We start from the raw sequence: 16,531 nt of genomic DNA, 5'->3' as shown, positions 1-16,531 counted from the left end.
AGTTTTATTGGTTACTAATAAGAGAAAAGATCGGTTTAAATTCCTCCAAAATCGGTACCTATAAAATAATTTTGCTATAACTCCGTATTATACTACTTAAATTATGATATATAAACAACAAAAGCTCCCGTTTTACATTAACTTCATTTGGCAAACTTATTTAGCAAAGAGTTCAAACAACATGCCTTCAGCGAAGCCGCTGAGGCCTGAGCAAACATTTGAGCAAGCTTTAAGAGATTGGCAGTTTTTTGTTTATTATTTTATCCTAAAAACGTCTAAGTGCGTGTAAATCTGAATTTGATTATATGACAGTACTAAATAAAGCTCTTGTAACAAATTATATATGAAATCTATTCTCTATGGGATTAAAAAAAAAAGAAAATGTTTTTATCTATATTATATTCCTTTTAAACAATACATATCTCATGGAAATTTATACTAAGTGGTGACTTAAACATAAGAAGTTACAATCACCATATACAGAAAGATATACTATTAAGGAAAGTGCAAGAAGTACAGTCATGTTTTATATTATAATTTGATACAACTTGTGGTTGATATACGATTATATTCATTACTTACCGAGTTTAATCTCTCTTTTAACAAAGCATTACCAGCTAAAACACTTTGAACAATTGCGTAAACATAACATATGTGTAAAGAATTTTGTTATATACACATTTTATGTTTTCTTTTTTTTTTGTTATTTTTAAAAGTATCGTTTATTTTTTTTTAAGTATAAAGTTGCTTCAGGAAATAAAGAGCGCTAGTTAGCTGTGTATTGATCAAATGTTATCGTTCGGTACAATTTAGTTCAGGTTCTGAGGAATTCCCTCGTAACCTTCCACATTATAAAGTGTCGATAACAGTTATCACATGTCGCGTGCATAAAAATTACGCAGCAATAAGAAGTGATAATAATAGTAAAGGTTTCTGACGTTTTTCCATCTCAACATATGTTATTGGCTACGATAAACATTTTTCTTTTGATTTTAATTAATTGAAACTCAAGTGTTTTATTAAAAAGCAAATCCTTTTTTGGTTTTTGATGACTATTAAACATCTGGAAACACCCCTAGGAATACAATATTTATATCGTTAATTTTATTCACAAAATTGCTAAGCCATAATAATTAATAAATTAATAATAATTATTAAATGATAACCTACGTGAACTCTCAATAAAATTATTTATGAAATATATATTATACACGTTTAGTTATCAATAATAGTAAAAGGGGATTTTCTTTCTAGGTCTGTCTAAGTATATAAGCGGATTTAATTAGGAAGATTTATCAATAGCTAAGACACCGCTGTCACAAACTACTAATATAATGTTGTCCAAAATAGTATTTCTAGCAGTACTGCTAGTTGGTGTAAACTGTCGATACATTTTACTAACAGAAGATGAACTTTCAAATATGAATGATGTGGTGCCCGTTACGGACAGGACGAGGGTTAAAAGAGCCGAAGGTAGAATTACCGCTGATAATAAAGGTACAGTTGGTTTAAGTGCTAAGCTCCCAATAGCTCATAATGATAAAAATATCTTAAGTGCGATTGGAAGTACGTCTCCTAACGGACAAAGTTATGGATTGGCTTTGGATAATATGTAAGTTACTGTTACGTATTTTTTTATTATTTACATCAAAAGAATATGAAAGTAATAAGTAGAGTTTTTCGATTTCAGAAAAGGTCATTCTCTTAGCCTGTCAGAATCACGTATTCCAGACTTTGGCAAGCAGCAGACATTAGCGGGAAATTTAAATTTGATGAACACGGATAAGCATAATTTGAATGCTAACGCCTTTGTTACTAGAAACATTCCGAAATTTCCCGAAGTACCTAATTTTAATACTGTTGGAGGGGGAGTTGATTATATGTTCAAGTAAGCATTAACATTTTTTTTTTGTCATCTATTGCATACATTTTTTAGAATACATTTTTTTATTTTTCTATGGATGATATACATGACACATTATAGAAATGAAAAATTTGAAAGAAATTTGTATTTATGAGCTGTATTTTATTCACAGTAAGAAGGTAGGCGCCAGTTTAGACGTGGCTCACACACCCTTCCTTCAGCGGACGGATGTTAATGCGTTGGGCAAACTGAATCTCTATCAAAATCCTACTACATCATTAGACTTCGGTGCTGGTGCTTCTAGATCATTCTCTCCTCATATACCTAGTAGTTCTTGGGAACCAAATTTCCGTTTCTCATTATCAAAATACTTTTAAATGAACCACTATATATGTGATTGGGAATATTTTATTTTTGTAATTATGTATCTCATTTGAGGAGTTATAATAAAATAAATATCCTAATAATTATTTTTTTCTTTTTTAATTTTGTCTATGGGAATGAAATGACTTGTGTTTTGATATGATTCAATGCAAACTACATATTATAATACGAAGAATAAGATTTTCTACTTTGAATTGTCACGAGGTAAAAAAAAATCTCATGTTTATAAAAAAATGTGATGATGTCATTTCTAGAAGAAGGGGAAAGTTTTAAAAGCAATTTATCACCGTGATTACAAACAGGTGGACTATACTTCATGCGGTTCTAAAATTATAGATATCAACAATGCCTTTCTGCCCTTGTTCAATTTAAATACAGTTTATAGGTTTGCTCTGCAATTTGCATCTATATAAAAAAAATTGGTCTAAAACGAATTAGTAAGACATTCATATATACACAGAAAGAGTATTTATTATGTATGCATTACTTCATTGCCTTCCTTGAATAAAATACTCCCAGTGGATAACATATTCTGCCTCATTTCTCATCTTCACATAATGTTCGACCGTTGTCCACATTTTATGTTTAAAAATTTTATGATTAAAATAGATTTGAAATCAGATCTATATTTGGTTTCTATATTTGATTGTTGAGTTCTTATTTATATTATGATATGCTTGCGTGCAGTATTTTTCTATTATATTTTGAGCAAAGGGAAGTGTTAGATATATTTTTATTTATATTCCGTCATAATGGTCAGAAAAATTCCCAATAAATTAATGAGAATGTACGTATATTCAAATGGCATATCTATGTAACTGCGAATAACTTTCTTTAATAGGCACTTCCTTTTTAAACAAACAAATCTGCTGGGTTTTAGGTAAATATTATGTAAAACTTGAATTTCAATGATGATCTTAGAAAGTTTTAAATATTTTATTTTAATATTTACTTTTAAAAATTACTCTTTTAAAATTCTTCGTTCATCAAAAAGAACATACCTGCATAAATGAAAGAAAACGATAGTTCAATAATGTCAAGGTTCTTAAATATTTCTAAGCAAAACCTTTTTTACTTTTACATACTTATTATAACTTTAAATGTTCTATTCTTGTTATCCCAAAACTTTTGGAGATATTCTTTTATTTATGTATTTATTTGTCTAAGAAACACTATGGGCATATAAAAAATAATAATATTGGAGACACGTTCCATTTCAGAGTGATACTCTACTGCAGGCAAAGGCCTGGCAAATCTAAAGAAATTTTATATTAATTAATAAAATAAGTAGCAACTTAATAATCTACTCCCATAGTAATATATATGAAAAAAATAAATTAAAATGTGCTTGTAAACAACTAAGAAAAATAAAGAAGACGATCAAAACAAAGTTATGTAATCCAAAGACATTAAAATAAGACAATAACAATTAAAATATTTATAAACTTATAACTACTTAACTAATATGGTTACCAACTTCTTAAAATAAACAATGTTTTGGTAATACAATATTTGTCGGTGTCATGTTAGATGATAGTGTTGTAGCTTCTCGTGCAAGGGTCAGAGGTCAAATTTTCCAACATTTGTATGAAATAACAAAAGTATTTTGAATGGGCTGAAACGGAATCTTTCTTGGGACTTATCATTCAATTTGAGAATGCAACTTTTGTGAGTCTAGTATGTCGTGAATTACTTTATGCAAATGAGAAATGATAGTTTGCTCGATACGGACAGCTTTTATGCTCTAAGAGCCAAGAATTTGGTGGAACTTTTTTGAATTAGTTCCAATCCAGCAATGTGAATATTGTTAGAAAGATTCGATGATGGTGATGGATATTCAGAGACACAACGGTATAATGTGCAATAAAGAGTTTTAGAGGCATTAATATTTTTAAAATTGTGACATGATAACAAAACCTATTAAATTCAAGCATTTATTAACTATTTTATCAATGTGTTTCATTAACTTAAATTTTTCGTCTATATTTATGCCTAAGTCCTTGACTCCATTTACTTCGGAGACAAACTTGTTTTCTATATTAAAGCCCTTTATTCAGATCAACTTAACCTAATATAATATTCCTATACAATACAAACTTACTTAATTTAATATTTCTAGTCTAATATTTGCTTCTTGTTTATCCTTTGTAGATCTGTTTGCCAATCGGCATAGGACTCCAATTGTGATTTTTGTTATGATTATTGTTTTGAATTTTGCTGTTTCTTCTTGTTGGAGGGTTTTGGTCTTTTCCCCCACGAGGACCAGTCGGCTTGGGAGAGGGTGGTGTTTTCCTGTTTCCTTGTTGTTAGTTTCTTCGGTTGGTTTTGGTTTCCGTTTGCCGATATTTAGTTGCTCTTGTTATTTGGCAGTTGTTATATTCGAGGTATCAGGGATATTAGAAAGAGAGCTCGACCTGGAGCGCATCAAAACGAAGGCATTTGTTCTATTTGACTTGAATGAAGATATAGTGTGTTGTTTTTAGGCTGGTTGTTGCAAGAAGAGGGAAAAAAAGAAGGTGACGTAGATATTTCTCGTTTTCTCTTCTCTTGGCTGTTACTATTATTCTCTTTTACTATAAATTTATCATATTTCAAGTACGCTATGTTCCCTTTTTCCCTCTCTTTAACTAATTCCGCTTGCAATGTTTTTCTCTTTTCTAGCACTTCTTTTGAGTAATCTTCTGAAATATACATTTCTTTTAAGTTCTTTTTATTTTCGATGATTTCAGTCTTTTTCCAGTTACTTACAGAACTTACTTAAAAGAACATAGTACCGGCCTAGGTTTGTTACCTTCTTTGTTTTTGTTTCCTAAACGATAAATTTTGTTGACTTCGTAGTCTTCTAGATCAATGTTTAGGTCATGCTTTAAATTCCTTTTTACTTTTTGTAGTAGTTCGAAGGAGGATTTTTCATTATTTTCTAAGTCAAATACTATAATGTTGTTACTCCTCTCCCCTCTCTCTAGGTAAACTATTTTTTTTCTAGATTATCCACTTTGATTCTCAGGTTTTTGTTTTCTTCCACTAAAGGGATTAATTTTTCTTCCATTTTGTCCATAATGCTTTTTGTAATAGAATCCTTCAATTCAGCAGTTTGGTTTTGGATCTCAATCTTCATTTTATGAAATAATATTTGAAATTGACCTTCCATATTATTGATTTCAAGATTTTTAAACGTCGTTTGGAACGTTATTGTAAAAATTGTAAATTATTTTCACGTTTGGCAACACTGTCTATAGTGTCAGACGTGACGTGTGTGTCGCTGTCAATTTTATACAACTATAAATCATAGACAAAATAAACACTCATTGTGATTTATATAATCTGAGAGGTCGTTTATGAAGAAAAGGACCAGTGTAGGGTCGACTTGGAAACCTTGCGGTACGCCCGAATAAACAAAAAATATTTGTGAAATTAAACCATTTACTTCGATTTCTGGCAATCGGTCTTTCAGGTAAGATTTCAGCCATCTTAGTAGTAGTAGTTTGAAATATAATCTCAATATGACATATATTATATACCTTTATATTTTGTCTTTGAAATCATTGAAAGTAATATCGCTAGAAAATAAAAAAGTGTATGCAGTATTTTAGTATCCAAAACAATATTTAGGCATTGTGTCATTGTCATAAAAATAAATGACAGAACTTAATAAAATATGAAGATTTATTTTTTTTCAATATATTATATTTAATTTAATAATCACAGTATCACTTCTTAGCTGCAATATGTATATCAGAAACAATGAATTATTTTCTCTAGCAAAGCCGTTAGATAACTTTCATAAAAATGTAATTTGATCGAAAATGATTAGTCATCGTGAATTTCGAATAATTTCAATACAAATATAATCAAGGAAATAATTCATAAGCCGCTTGAAGATTCTGAAATGATATTTTTTGTGGAAAACCTATACCGATCGGCTTAAATTAAATTCAGTAATGTTCTGAAAATATATGGAATTACATTTTTCACTATCTACATACTTTAAGACTAAAAATTTATAATTTCTTCTTGACAAGGTCGAATTTTCATTAAAAATATTCCAGGTAATGTAGATAAATGTATTTTAGTGTGTAAAGTAGTATTGAATTGATTCTATCACTGTACTATGATAGAAATGAATAAGACCTCATAACGGTATGAAATAAACCAAAGCTTCTTAAAATATAATGAGAAGAATGCCTTGACAAAGTAAGAGTTAATTTGATGAAGATTTTATATCGAATATACCAATACAATTTCTGTAATAAACGATAAAAAGTACAATTGAATTTAGATAAGGAAGTGGTTTATGGAAAATATATCACGTTTCCTCCATTAAGTATGACATGAGTTACAAAATTATGATCGTAAAATCTCCACGTGTACACTATCGTGTAGGGACGGCATTTTGTACATTTTTATTTTCGGCTTCTTTGTAACCTAGCTGAAAAAAATATCAGAGTTTATAATTACTTGATATATTTATCTTATTAACTAAGTAGTCTCATATATACTTCCCAAGAAAATCCCCTGAGATATAATTGATATTCGGGAATAAAATATTTTGTGTTGAATATTTTCTTTACCAAAGTATAAAATTATTACTTCACTTTTGCATCTAAAGAGAACCAAACACGAAATTATTCGTTATAAGTAACTATTATAATAATAACAAAAAAATTGTTTAACGTCAGTTTATTTGTTATCTATCAGACATTCGGAGAGCAGACTTTGTCGGGGCTTGATTATCATCAAGCCCCGAGTTGAAATATCTTTCAACTTTGCTATGAAACATGAGGACTATAATGGAAATGAGAGTTTTCGATTTGTACTCAAGTAGCTCGGGAGTCAAAGAAAGTGAATAATGAATATTATTGAAGCAGGGCTGTCGATAATATGATTTTTTATTTCTATAGGCTTTTCAAAGTAAAGTGTTTAATTGTAGAAAAAGAAATAATATTATGTAAAATTATATAATCAAATATATATTACTATATGAATATTTTTGGAATTTTTTCGAGTTTCGAATCATGGAATTTCAGCCCTATTTTGAACGCTAACCGTTTATACTTTCATGAATCTGTAACTCGATGAGTACTTTCAATACTTATATTTTCATATTTATTTTTGAATCAGGATATTACTTCTAGTCATCACGTTACCCTCATTCTAACAAAACAATTAGTATTTAAAATATTTTAACATTAAATAAAGCGTAAGCGGCTATAAGTAGATAAGACTGAATCCAGTTACTAAAACCAATATAAACAGTGTTCAGAGTAATCCTCCTAGTATATATTTGGCTTTTGATATTTTAAAGAGACCTTTTTCAATAAAACAAATATATTCTTATTTTTTATAATTGTGATAATTATTTATTTTTTTTCTAAAAGATAACTGTCTAATGGAAGGTCTTCGGAAAATAGGGCAACAAGTAACTCAAGTCCGGTCCTCATCCTCAAGCCATATTTGAATAAGGAGCTTAGATTGTACAGTTTAAAACTAAATAAACGTATAGATGATGTTATTGAAACTGTTTCTTTAATTATTTTAATGGAGTTTTGCTAAATTAAATGGACGGTTAATTTCATTTTATATAAAGGGTGGCCAACGAGCACACAGCGCACTTGATGTAAGGTAGTCGCCGTCGCCTATGGACATCTGTAATATAAGGAATGTTGCGGATGCGTTGCCGAACTTGATTGTGGAAGTTGGAGAGGTAAGGGTTGGAAAAGGGAAAGGGCAACCCGTTCTCTCACTCAAGGGACGAAATGCAGTCCTCAAAGGCTACTGCACGCCGATCTTCTGTGAGAGGGTGGTACTACCCCGGTCGAGCCAGCCCAGATTTAGCTGTAGCAGCTTGGGTACCCCCTGTGATGTAATGTATATAAAAAAGTGTTTGCTGGATTGAACTACAATTAGTTGACTTATAAAAGAATGGAGTATCAAATAAAAATGTAGAGCAGTTGTACCACCAAAAAATTTAAGTAAGTAAAAAATTACACCAACAGTTTTATAAGCACTGCAATAAACACATTACTTCATTTTATTACAAATTAGTTTATCAATCAATCAATCAATCAATTGTAAATATAAAGTCTTCAGATGTAAAGGAATAGTGTCAGCAAAAAGTTTTTTTCAGGAATACGTTTTATATTCACTTCAGAATGATAGTTAAAAAAAAATTAAACATGCTAGAAAGCATTATAGGAGGTCTAAGATGCTCATAGTTTTAAAGTCACGACCAGATTCTTAAAGTAATTATTTTGATACTTTGAGAGCATACAATTTTTGTTTCAATATTTCTCCATTGAGTGAGTAGAAATTAATAGTTCTTATAGTAAGACATCTTTAATTTCCGTTTCCGTCTATGTAAACTTCTGGTATTAATTTGAGTTCCTGAAGTGGAACATAAACAAGCTTTGGATTTTTTATGTGATATTTGGTGTTTTTGGTTCTGAGCTAATAATAATTAGTGATAGCATTAAAAGAGTTGAGGAAACTATCTTTGGTATAAAAAGAATACAAATATGACCAGTAATATTTGCCCGTTGTTTAATTTTTACAAAATATTTAATTTTGTTTTTAGAAAATTGTAAATTATCACAAAATAATCCGACGTTCTCGTTTTCTAAGTAAGTCGGACAAATGTAAAAAATATCTTGAATACGTATATTATATATATACAGGCGGATATTTTATAATTTCATCTTAACAATACGTTGTTCGTATTTTGTTTTATTTGCAAATACTTAATTACTATTGTTCAAAATGTATATTATAATTTGTCATTATCAAACTTGATCTCAATAGGATGATATATTCTTTCATACAGGTTACAGTGCAGATTATTCTCTTAATAAATTTTATGCAAATATTAATATAAACTATTCTCACAGGTTTTATAAACACTTGCCAAATTCTATAACTTTTTTTTAAATCCACGTTCCTTTTTATTTAAAATTTTTCCGATTTAAATTATACTAGCACTAACATTAATTCTCGCTTCTATTATACCTTCCTTCGTCGTTCACTTTCCTAGAAAATTTTACAATTAATTTTGAACGGTTACTTTTCCGTTACGAGATGTGAATATAAATTATGTTGTCAGCTGTATCTTTGTAATAATTACTGGTAAATCATATTCTTCAGAAAAATCTTTTCTCATTATATGGTTCATCGTTTTCCATATCGCCTGTCATCATAGTTTTTGGAATTTAATTTGATATAATACGTGAGAAATTGTTCATAAATCAGAGAGTTATTAAGTGACAAAGATACAGTTATAGAATTCACAAATAAGACTGTATAGTTACTACTCTCTTTCTAATACTTTTTGTTAAAATTTATGTGGTCTTAGGATATTGTTGCAGCAGCTCATAAATTACTTTTGTTTCCTGGAATATTATACAACATTTATTTTACATTTTAAAATTTTAAAATATAAAGAAAATTAATATAGAAATAAAAAATAGGAGTCTTAACAAAAGTTGTTTACTAAATTGTATGTCTTATTTTAACTCAATATTGAAATTCTTAAAGGTTAAAAATAATCCGCACCTTCAAGGTTCGTTTATATAATTCAGAATATTATTGACGTAATTCGAAATTTGCATTAGAATTAACTGATAAATTAATATTTGTTTCGTTATTCAGGTGGTAGTCGAGGTTGCGATGGAAAAGTAAACCATACGTCAAAACTACCTTACTACAAGTCCCCCACTACAAATGGAACAAACAGTTTTATGTTTTGGTATTCGTTAGTTACCGAAAAACGAGTATATCTTATGAAAAATTTGAAAAGTGATAGTGTTCAGATAGTTAAAAACATACGTTGGATGCGGATGTCGCAAGTGGTACCAAACTAGGCAAAGTAGGTTCGTGATAACAAATTTTATTTCAAGGTTTATTAACAGACGTGTAAACAATAATTATCATATTAATTCTTTACCTTTTTTAAATTCCTAATAAATTTAGGACAGTGTCAGTGATCGGACAAGCGTTAATATTGGATTGGACGAGATATCACAAAGAATTGAAAACAATTCATTGCCAACAACTTATATCGAACAAAACCCACATAACTACGATGAGGAGAATAAATATAGTAGTGGAGAATATGAAGATGAGGCAAAAGAAAAAAATGAATATGATTTCATTATCGTTGGGGCTGGATCAGCAGGTTGTGTGTTAGCAAATAGATTATCAGAAGAAGAACAATGGCGGGTAAAAATTTAATTCTTATTTAAATTTAAGTAAAATATACTGAGTAAAATATTTGGATAATGATTTAACCATTATAATTTTTGGTGACTAAAGTGTGTCTCTCACTTTATATATGTGAATAATTCTAAATTGTAAAATATATTAGAGAATTAAAGTATTTGCGTTGTTGGGGTTCACTTTCGAGATACTCCATTTTAGCAGTCATTAGAACTTATAGTACATTTGATTTAATTGAAGACAATCATTTGTAAATTTTGACTCTTAAAACAACTCTTAGTAAATCAAATATAAATACTATTCGAATGTGTGAACCAAGTTTTAGTGTTTTCTAGTAACGAGCATGTAATAACATGCCTTTATAAATATGATAATTTTACAATATGAATAATATGAATAGCTTAAAAAAATCCTACTTGTAATTTTTTTCAAAGATACTCTTGATAGAAGCTGGATCCGAGGAACCGGATATAACAATGGTACCATCACTATATAAAGCATTAAAAGGATCTTCGTTGGATTGGAACTATAGCACTCAACCGGAAGAAAAGAGTTGCAGATCCATGAAAGGACATATGTGTGATTTTACTCGGTAAAAACATGAACAATTACATAAAAATATTAATTAATGTCAATTTGACCCAAGTCTAAAACTTAAAATTTACGTTGGCATCAGTGGCAAAAGCATGGGAGGTTCGAGCGCTGTAAACACCCTTGTGTATATGAGAGGCAATAGACGTGATTATGACCATTGGGAGGAAATAGGCAACTACGGATGGGGCTATGATAAGGTACTAATGTTCATGATTAAGATTCTTACGTTTTGGAGCAAAATTTAGGAGTACAAATAAGTTTCCGCCGTTTTTTATCAAAAATTAAATATTTATTATAGAAGAACGGTAATATAAATTTATTTAAAGTATTTTCCATCACTTGCCACCACTTTTTTCCATATCTCGATCGGCAGCACTTGAAACCCACGTCTGAAGACCTCTTTGTCTTTTGAGGCTATTCACGAATCAACCCAATTTTTGGTATCATAAGACGTGAACCGCTGCGTCGACAGAGCATATCTCATGAACCGGAACAGGTAATAATCGGACGGTGTAATGTCTAGTGAATACTGCGTGTGGGATAACACTTCCCAATCAAGCGTTTCCAAATACTTTATAACGGGACCCGCAGAATTTGGACGAGCATTGTCATGCAGGAGAATAATTTTTTCGTGTCTAGAATAGTATTGAGGGCGTTTTTCCTTCGGAGCTCAGCTCAATCTCATCAATTGTGTTCGATAGAAGGCTCCAGTAATTGTTTCGATTGAATTAAGCAACTCATAATACTCTACACCTGGCTAATCCCACCAAATACGCAGCATATTTTTTTTTTCGTGAATATTCGGTTTTGCTGTTAATGTTGACGTGTGGCCAGGTAATCGCCATGATTTTCTTCTTCTTGGATTGTCATAAAATATCCACTTCTCTTCACCAATAACGATACGATGTAAAAAACCTTTTTCTTATGTCTAGCTAGCAGTATTTCACCTAAGCGTAATCGGCGTTCAATATCTCTCGGCTTTATTTCGTACGGAACCCAAGTTCCTTGTTAATGAATTATTAATAATAATTTTAAACGATGTGAGATTGCTTGCTTAGTGACTTCTAATGTTAGAGCAAGTTCTTTTTCTTTTCTGAGATGAATTTTCCTTCAATAATAATGAGATCTAAAGAGATCTAAGATTTTCGCGAGTTTTATTCCTTCAATAATTCCTCCAATTCTGCATCGTCGTTATTTTTGGCCTTCCACTGCGATCTTTGTCTTCTACCCCGTGCCGTTTTCAAACTTTTGAAACCACTCACGACACGTTCTCTCACTTAAAGCACCCTCACCATATGCTTCTACGAGCAATCTTTCCGCCACAGAAGCAGATTTCTTTAAATTAAAGAAGTAAACTAATATTTCCCACAAATGACGCTTACATGGCTCAAATTTCGATACATACATATAGGCTATGTTGTTCTGTAATATCCAAATTATCTTTTAAGCCGGATAGGTTATGTTGTTCTTAAATGTCCAAACTATTTTTTATCATCTCCGAAAGCTAACGGACACACCATGCCGCGCCATTTATATTAAAACGGCGGGAACTTATTTGTTCTCCTTTATATATATTACTACGTTTTGTTTCAGCTCTTGCCTTACTTTAGAAAATCTGAAAATAATAAAGCTGTTGAAGGACTTGATACGTATCTTCACGGAACAGGTGGACCCATCACAGTAGAGAGATATCCTTATTACGATGATAATAGTTTTATGCTTCTTGAATCTTTTAAGGAATCTAATGTCCCAGAAATAGATTTAACTGCAGAAGATAATATTGGTGTCAATATAGCTCTATCAACTTCTAAAGATGGAAGAAGAGTATCAGAAAATGTGGCTTACATCAAGCCTATTCGTGATATAAGAAAGAATCTTGATATTATAACAAACGCTTTTGTGACCAAATTAATTATAGACCACGAAACAAAAACGGTTTTAGGTGTTACGTATGAGAAAGGTGGCAAATCCTACAATGTTTATGCTAAAAAGGAAGTAATATCTAGTGGTGGAACTGTCAATTCCCCAAAATTATTGATGTTATCTGGTATTGGGCCTAGGGAGCAATTAGAGAGTTTGAATATATCGGTTGTTGCTGACTTATCTGTTGGTCATAATTTACAAGACCACGTTACTGCGAACGGTTTTATTATTTCTCTGTCAAATAAAACTGCCACCAACGTTAGTTCTGAGCAATTATTAGAAGAGGTGCAACGGTACCATGACCAGGAACCGAAAAAGTATGGACCATTGGCAACTACAAATGTTGCTGGTACTACTGCGTTTATAAAAACTATGTACTCTCTTGAAAATGCACCAGATATACAATTTATTTTTGAAGGTATTAATAATATTGCGGAGTTTTATTCTGATCCTCAAGCTTATTTAATGAGTGACAGTTTTACTGCTGCTTTTTATGATGGACTTTCTTGTAAACCTCTTTTAATAAAACCACGAAGTAGAGGTATTATTTTGCTTAACAATAACGATCCCGTTCACGGGAACCCTTTGATTTATCAGCGTTTCTTTACTGATAAGGAAGATATAGATGTTCTTATAGAAGGTTTTAAGTTTGCTTTAAGTTTAGAAGAAACTGAAGCATTTAAAAAAAATGGAGCGCGTTTTGTAAGAGTTCCTATAAAAAACTGTGAAAATCATGAGTGGGGATCCAATGATTATTTTGTATGTTTACTTACTGAGTATACTACTACTATTTATCATCCGGTTGGGACTTGTAAAATGGGGCCTTCGTCGGATAAAGACGCAGTTGTCGATCCTAGATTACGGGTGTACGGTGTCAAACGATTAAGAGTTGTTGATGCATCTGTAATGCCGTTTATACCAAGAGGCAATATAAATATACCAACAGTAACAATAGCAGAATATATATCGGATCTAATCAAATCTGAATATAAGCAATAATAGCTATATAAATATATATTGGTTACATTTTTGGTACAAACTTTTTCTGATATTTTACTTTTCAGAAGTCAATACCGGGATAAGAATGATAGTTTTGATTTTATTATTGTTGGTTCAGTTTAAAAGTTTCAATCATATATATAATTTTGATAAGTATTCCAATAAATTAGTAAGTTTCTTTGATGCAATTATTAATAGTATTATTGTTATTATTTATTTACTAATATGTATGTGTGTTGTATAAGCATATGTGTTTTTAAGTAATAAAACTTATTTTAATAATAAAACTTAAAGTGTGACCCATAATAGTTTATGAATAAAAAAACCTTACAATATATCTTTGTAGAAGTCTTATTCTGCAACACTATTCAGTTGTGTTTTTGATCAAAGGTCATTGAACTGATCAGTGTTTACTATCCATTATAATCATAGCATGATAACTATGACAATCGTTTTTATATGCCCATTTAAAGGGTTTTAAAGAGAGTGTTGTTAACAATGTAGCTCACAATACTATTGTTAACTCCACCTTAGAGTTATTTCATGTCTGAAACATGGTGGACATATTATTACTGAAAAGTATTGTATGTATGAAGAATTTGTAATAACATGAATCAGCAAGCTTATTCTTGATGGATAACAAAACATCGACAAGCAATATATTGTTTATAGTCACTGAAAATAAATAATATTGTAAATATACTGAATACCTTTTATTGACGTAATTAATAACAATGGATGGCTAAAATTATCAGTTGTCACCTGCATAGCCACGTAGCCAACTCTGAAAGTGCAGTCACAACAATGAGTGTCAGTTGGTATAAATAGAGGCGAGGATATAGATTTAAAACATTCTCACTCGAACCGTTGCAGTGCTCGGATCTCTTCAAAATAAAGAATTCATTAAACCGTCTATCAGGTAATGTCCAATAGCCTGAGCACCTGACTATAATCGAGAAGCAAGGCTCTTAAAAAAACAATGAAGTAATAATATCTCCAACATATACTGTACCAAAATACCTCTAATAATTATATTGGATATTGTGTTTATTTTATCACTATTAATAATCGATATGTAGCGATTGATTTCGAAGACAATTTTTTCTTAATAAAAGGTGTTTCTATTATCTTGGTAACTGTCATATTTAAAATATTTTTTGTACTATTACATTTTCCTAATTATGACGTAAATAAATTATTAAAGAACGAAAGGGTTATATTGACCTACATGTTTAGGTAACGACGAAAATAGATTTATCCGCAATAAATCAATAATATCAATGTCAGTCTACTATTGTCAATGTCCTACCTTCATTAATAAATGTGTCTAAAATAAAAATGTTTTAAGAATCCTCATACTCATACATTACCCACTTCTCAACATTAAACTGAAACGAGGATATCGACGAATGTTATTCAAACAGGAAAAAATCTACGGCAAGAGGAAAACTCGGCCCTTATAAATCTCAACGAACACGGAATATTCATGACAGGGAACTATCTCCTAATATGTAAGCTTTATCACGCGAGTATATATTATAGTACGAATAATTTGTGCATCATTGAGAAGATGTCTAAGATATAAAACAACAAATATTTTAAATCTCCAGTGAAACTGACAACCGTAGTCAAAAGCAGTTTATTTTCAGTTCCAATCAGGTTATAAGTTCCATGTTCATGTAAGCCTGTGTTCTTCTATATTCATTTTGTTCTGCTTTCATATTTTATCAACGATAGTGATCATCATATAGTAAGTAAGTAGTGCGCCCCAAAAACGCTTAATTAAAAGTGTGTCAGCAGTATTAGTGTAATTATTATATATGGAAGCAAAAGACTAGGTGAGTGAAAATAAATAAAATGAAAAAGAAATAAAATAAAATTCCACAACCTTATTTCTCTTATTATTAGTTATTTCAAGTATTTGGAATGATAAGTAAAAGAAAGTATGGAGGGGGATTGTTATAAAGAGCCTATATATAAAATAAATAATATCTGGAAAATTCTTTACACGGACCTGAAGTGGAAATTATATTTACTGTTAAAGATTTTTAGAGAAACAATTAATTATAATAAAATTGTTATCATCAATATTAAAAAGTAAAACCAAACTCAAAGAAACCCATTACTTTTACATCTCGAAGTGCGCCATCCATCAGAAAGTTTGTGTCACAGAGACAAAAGTTTCTTTAGTGTCATTGAGAAATTTCAAGTATGTTTTTCAATAATTGTACCCTGTGTTAAAGATAGAAAAGTGCTTTTTTAATCACTGCTTCTTGTTCTTTTTTTAATAATCTAATAGAATGATATACGATCTAATTAAATGCATTTGTATGGTTGTTGCCTTTATGTGCGTTATGCGTTCTAGCATCTCAAAAGCAATAAAGATATAAATGTCAACATATAAATAAATAGTAACCTACATCGTATATAATACTATATTATATAAAATATATTACACTCTCATGTCACCATCCGTGATGTATAGGGCTCTTAAAATGGCCATTTTCATATATATCATGCAAGCCGGTTAACGAAAAAATATTTTTTATTAAGTATCTT

At 30.4% G+C, this 16,531-nt stretch overlaps 2 protein-coding genes and 1 long non-coding RNA gene across 3 annotated transcripts; all 3 read left to right on the top strand.

Moving 5' to 3' along the window:
- Positions 1-1,284: 1,284 nt before the first annotated feature.
- On the top strand, positions 1,285-2,331 carry LOC116773543 (defense protein 3-like). The gene is made up of 3 exons (XM_032666020.2): positions 1,285-1,612; positions 1,691-1,888; positions 2,037-2,331. Exons 1-3 carry the CDS (start codon positions 1,335-1,337, stop codon positions 2,239-2,241), a joined length of 681 nt encoding a protein of 226 aa, XP_032521911.1. The 5' UTR covers positions 1,285-1,334; the 3' UTR covers positions 2,242-2,331.
- A 3,252-nt stretch (positions 2,332-5,583) lies between these two features.
- On the top strand, positions 5,584-10,207 carry LOC133320410 (uncharacterized). The gene is made up of 3 exons (XR_009753780.1): positions 5,584-5,702; positions 7,836-7,952; positions 9,890-10,207. It is a non-coding gene; the product is annotated as an uncharacterized LOC133320410 (long non-coding RNA).
- Positions 10,208-10,213: 6 nt separating this feature from the next.
- LOC116773694 (glucose dehydrogenase [FAD, quinone]-like) lies at positions 10,214-15,037 on the top strand (the record flags this gene model as incomplete). Its single annotated transcript, XM_061528673.1, has 4 exons — positions 10,214-10,459; positions 10,891-11,048; positions 11,133-11,247; positions 12,644-15,037. Coding segments are annotated over 4 exons (1,848 nt in total), but the record flags the coding sequence as incomplete, so codon positions are not given.
- Between the last annotated feature and the right edge of the window lie 1,494 nt (positions 15,038-16,531).

This window comes from Danaus plexippus (assembly GCF_018135715.1).
Source record: "Danaus plexippus chromosome 22 unlocalized genomic scaffold, MEX_DaPlex mxdp_27, whole genome shotgun sequence".
NCBI lineage: Eukaryota > Metazoa > Arthropoda > Insecta > Lepidoptera > Nymphalidae > Danaus > Danaus plexippus.
This window is presented reverse-complemented; position numbering and strand designations above follow the sequence as displayed.

Bases quoted from the DNA above. Each gene is read 5' to 3' on its own strand.
- LOC116773543 (XM_032666020.2), top strand. From the start codon at position 1,335: ATGTTGTCCAAAATAGTATTTCTAGCAGTACTGCTAGTTGGTGTAAAC. The intron at 1,613-1,690 runs GTAAGTTACTGT...TTTCGATTTCAG, and splicing joins GGATTGGCTTTGGATAATAT to AAAAGGTCATTCTCTTAGCC. The intron at 1,889-2,036 runs GTAAGCATTAAC...TTTTATTCACAG, and splicing joins GGAGTTGATTATATGTTCAA to TAAGAAGGTAGGCGCCAGTT.